At 33.7% G+C, this 4,671-nt stretch overlaps 1 protein-coding gene across 1 annotated transcript; it reads right to left on the bottom strand.

Moving 5' to 3' along the window:
• Positions 1-1,027: 1,027 nt before the first annotated feature.
• Positions 1,028-3,961, bottom strand: LOC145315515 (uncharacterized). The gene is made up of 3 exons (XM_080155496.1): positions 3,884-3,961; positions 1,814-1,905; positions 1,028-1,261 (listed from the first exon to the last, which is right to left on the bottom strand). Exons 2-3 carry the CDS (start codon positions 1,901-1,903, stop codon positions 1,028-1,030), a joined length of 324 nt encoding a protein of 107 aa, XP_080011622.1. The 5' UTR covers positions 1,904-1,905; positions 3,884-3,961.
• Positions 3,962-4,671: the final 710 nt, after the last annotated feature.

A 4,671-nucleotide genomic window follows, 5' to 3' on the forward strand; every position in this document is an offset into this window, starting at 1 on the left:
AATCAGAGATGGAGGGGACATGAGGGGCTGTTTATTACACTAGTCCCCAAAGTTTTATGTTAATGTTTTCGGGAATACTTTCATGGCAACGCCCCATTAGGGGCAATTCATCGTATTTTTAAAATGGCTTTTGATAGGTTATTTTAAGTTAGGTTAGGTTATATTGGGTTAGGTGATTGCCCCACAGGGTTAGGCAATTGGCCCCGCAGGTGCTAGAAATAGGAGAAAAGCTATTGTGAAAAAAACGAAGAATCGCCCCTTAAGGAGCGTTGCCACGGCTATACCCACGTTTTAATATTAGTTGTTGGCTGAAGAACCTTGGGAACTTTTATTAAATTTTGATTGGTCAGAACATTTAGTGGAGTGTCCTAGCGTTTTAACCACTAATGGTAATCTACAAAGGGGTTATTTTGTATATTGTTATTAGGGATGTAGATCAACTTATCGGTCATTGTCTTACCCCTTTCGATCCCTGAAATGAAATGCCTGCTGGGGGAAACAGATGGAGATATGTGACACAAAAACTCGCAAAACAACAATCTAATCCTTTAACATGATCCTAACATCATACTCACATTTAAATTCTAAAATAAAATCTGCCGCAAAAACTACAAACAAACACTTTTAACTTTTCTTTACGTGTTTTGCAAGCTTTTTATGTTTCTCTTTTTTTGATAATATAATTAAAAGGGCATCAAACATATTCTACATTTTGGTTGTGTCCTCTAAATTCCCTCTGAAACGTCCGTATGTCCGTAAGGGACTGTAGTACGTAGATATAATAATGTTAGTTTTGTCCCATAGATTTCAATCCTTGAATGAGAATTCCTTTAAAACCTAGGTACAATTTGAAATAAGACAAATTCGATGTTGATCTGAATTATTCTTAATCGTCCTAAGAAGCATCATGTAAAAAGTCAAGTTAATCGATTAATTAACTCATATAAGCTTATTTTATAAAATTATAGAACCAATAGGTTTGAAGGTTTTCTTTTAAACTTACCCCAATTGTAACAGGAATCATCCTTTAATTTGAAATTTTATTATTACTACTCTTGTTCCTTGTTTTGGCCAGATGCGCTGATCTACTTCTGCTCATTACAGAATCATTATTTCTGTTCAACATCCGGCTCCGGCTCCGGTTCAATGACTCCGTAGTAGCGTTGCTGCAGACAGAGGCAGTCACGCTTAGGGTGGACACGGAGTCCTGTCTGTCCAGCAGGGGCTCGTCAGCAGAGTCAACACCATCCTCCTCAACTACCTGTTTATATATTTATATTAGTTTTTTTTTCTTAAATATCATTTGCATTGGTATATATAATTTTATAATACGTTGGCTCGAAAACTTTAAGCTTGTCAATGTAATTTGGTTCCTATAAACATTTCAAACATTTTATATCAGTTCAAAGGCGTGCACAGGAAGTCACCAGGTGGGTGTGAAGCTTTGTTGAAATGTAAAAAAGTTTGAGGCAGTCCTACTCAATTTCTTATTTTTTATACCTCTCGCTCATCGACAAGTCTTGAATTAAAACAAAATGCTATAATAGTTATTGATTGCAATGTATTATAAACAGCTTTCCGCGGATATAAAAATGTACAATCTTAATATTAAAACCACTTTTGTTGGCCCCGGATGCGAAAGGCACATGGTAACAAAATTGGTTTTAATAATATAATTGTACATATTTATATCCGTAAAATGTCGAATATAATACGATACTATACATGATTTTTCAGTATGGTTGAGAACCGATTCTAATTCACCAGATATTAATCGGTTTCGAAGCGATATTGTAATAAATTATTACCCAACCTGTTTATTTTGAGTATTGATGGTAGCTGGATTGGTTTCTGTTGCATTCTGCCTGCTAAGCTGTCCTCCGTTGCTGGTAAAATCAGACATACCTGAATTGAATAGGTTATGAGAAAATGATTTCACACAATTTTTGAAAGCTTTTCTACACTTAAGGTCTGTCAGTAGGACTCTGTGTCCGCATGCCCGTCCGTAACGGATGGTTCCTGTCCTTAATTTAGGCCTGTTAGAATTTCCAATAACAGTTAAGCTTGATTTAGGAAGTAAAGCAATTCTATAACCATTACCAGAAATGTTCAATTTAAATATGACGTTTTTTTTTTTTTAACAATATTTTATACGATACTTGTTGCTCTGCCCCAGGAGTGATGGAGAATGAAAAACATGTTTAACCTTTTTTCTTTGCTTTAAAAAAATGGAGAAGGGGTAATTCTTTTTTATGAATGTGAGGTTTTTAGCTATTTACAAGTATTTACAATATCTTTTTATAACTACAATTAAAAATAGGGTGTGAATCGACTCCCCCCCCCCCCCTACACCCATTAGTGCCGAACCGGGTTTTAAAGCAACTTTTTTTTGCAACTTTCCTGTGAACGCCACTAGAGCAAAACAAAAAAATTGGAATTCCGTTTTGACCATTATAAAGCTTCCCTGAGATTTTCAGCTCGATCGGCCCATAAAAGTGGCGCTCGACACTAATGGGTTAAGTTCCTCTAGATGTCTCTATATAGGGGCGTATTCGCAAGTACTCTTAATATTATATCATGAAAAATTAAAAGCATCACGTATTACTTTTATCTTCATGGCTTCAAGCATTGAGATAATTAAACTTAAAAAGTATCACAATCTAGGAGATATTTTTACAAGCAATGATTTTTCGCATTAAGGGCTTGTCTGTCATTATGTAAATTTAGAATACTCCTATAGGTTTAAAACCTTGTTTAAGGGGTTCTTATTGAATAATCTTATAAAAGTAGAAACTCTAATATTCACATAGGTCCCATGATGGATTTAGGCGTTTAGATTTCAAGATTAAATTTTAAGGATGGTTTTAAGCTATTTTTCTAGTCCATTTCTGCCCCTTTGCTTACAGCGCCCTTAGATGCTAAGGGCGTAGCCGCTAGTGACATATCAACTAAGAGTTGTTAAGAGTTTTATTGGAATGATTGATTTATTAAACGTTTTCAAATTGCAATACATTAAAATAATTTTGTTCATAATATTATTAATAGGTTTATCTGGTATCTGATAAATTTAATTTAATTTTAAGATTTTAACATAAATTAGTTTATAATAAGAATGTTATACTAAAGATCTTTAAAATGGCTAAACGCCCATGAAACTTGTGATAACTAAAATAATGTCTTAATCTATTGATATGCGATTTTTAGGGAAGCTTTGATTTTCATCTTGGGATGGTTTTAAGCTATTTATTGTAGATAAATACCCCTTTATTGCGGCTCCATAAGTTTGGGGTTTAGCTGCTTAACCCCAGAAAAAAACACAGCAGATCCTTAATTACAGGAGGGATGGAGGGAGGGGGGGGGGGGAGTGTACATATTTCAATTCCCTCATTAACGCCCATACAGCTAATTATATAATTATGAACATATCTATCCACATAGCTCGCAATTTGCAACTATTTGATAGACAATTAGTTTGTTTGACCAATACAAGTAATTATGGGAAATAATTAACAAAACGTTTATGGCTAAAAAACAGAACGAAAACAATCCAGCGATTTACAAAATTTAATGGGACAGTCAGGAACATGGTCAGTAAGACATCCTATGAGTTGGCAAGTGGCCTCTACTGGTACTTGATTTGGTGGAATTTCAATTTTAGTTTTAAAATGAATTTTTTCTATCGGCGATTTCTCATGGTAGAGTTGTGGTATTTTCTATAAAACAGTTAAAAACCTTTACAGGACCTTAGAAGCTACACTGTAAAGGAGAAACATAACAGTTCGGTGGTTAGCGCGATCCTTCATTACACAAAGACAGACAGACATACAGGCAGATATGTTGTTATATTTATAATATAAGGATATAATCAATTTTAAAAATATACTTTTTCTCTATCTGTATCTTTTACAGTGTGTAACCATTACAAAATGTTGTCATCAAACACATACACATTTTCTTATCTAAAACAAGGATGATCATTTTAAATGGTAGAATTTTTGGTTTTAGCTAGTTTTGTCAGGGAGGTGGGGATGGGCGAAAATTTTAACACCCTCTTCAACTGAAATCGAAGTGGTGTTAGCTTTGGAGGGGTTTAATACGGACAACAAGGATATTGATAGGTTTCGAAGCCATACTGGAAGAATAATTATGGGAAAAAAACAACTGCCAACAAGCCCAAAGTGTAGAGTACTTATGAATATGCAAATAATTTTTTTTCAAAGTAAATCAATTACATATTTTTTAAGCATCCAATGTCAATCAATTTAGATTAAGGCGGTAACCAAAGTCGTAAATCAAATTGGAAAATCAACCCATTTAAAAACTTCAAACTTTTTGATGACAAATTTTTGAACATTTCGTAATTACTTAATCTAATCAAAGTTATCATAAATATTCTATATTTTAAATGATACGCAAATAAAAAAATAGAACATATATGTGATAATTATATTGGATATCCCCTTATTGAAAGTTGTCAGGTCTTTTTTGTCTGAAGCTTGATATCTCAAAAACGACTAAACCGATTGACTTTTATTAGATATGCATAACATGTCCCTGTGATGGTTTTAGACCATTCTTTCGTTCGCTCATCAAAAATTAGTAAAGATGAATGTTTACCAAGCTGGACTATTTTAATTTGTTTCTCTCAATCATTGTTTGTTGTAATATCTG

Source organism: Acartia tonsa, chromosome 4 (genome assembly GCF_053477335.1).
Source record: "Acartia tonsa isolate MP-2025a chromosome 4, ASM5347733v1, whole genome shotgun sequence".
Classification (NCBI taxonomy): domain Eukaryota; kingdom Metazoa; phylum Arthropoda; class Copepoda; order Calanoida; family Acartiidae; genus Acartia; species Acartia tonsa.

Excerpts from the sequence above, each read along its gene's own strand:
- LOC145315515 (XM_080155496.1), bottom strand. The coding sequence starts at position 1,903 with ATGTCTGATTTTACCAGCAACGGAGGACAGCTTAGCAGGCAGAATGCA. Across the intron at positions 1,262-1,813 it reads TCAATACTCAAAATAAACAG|GTAGTTGAGGAGGATGGTGT; the intron begins GTTGGGTAATAA and ends ATATATAAACAG.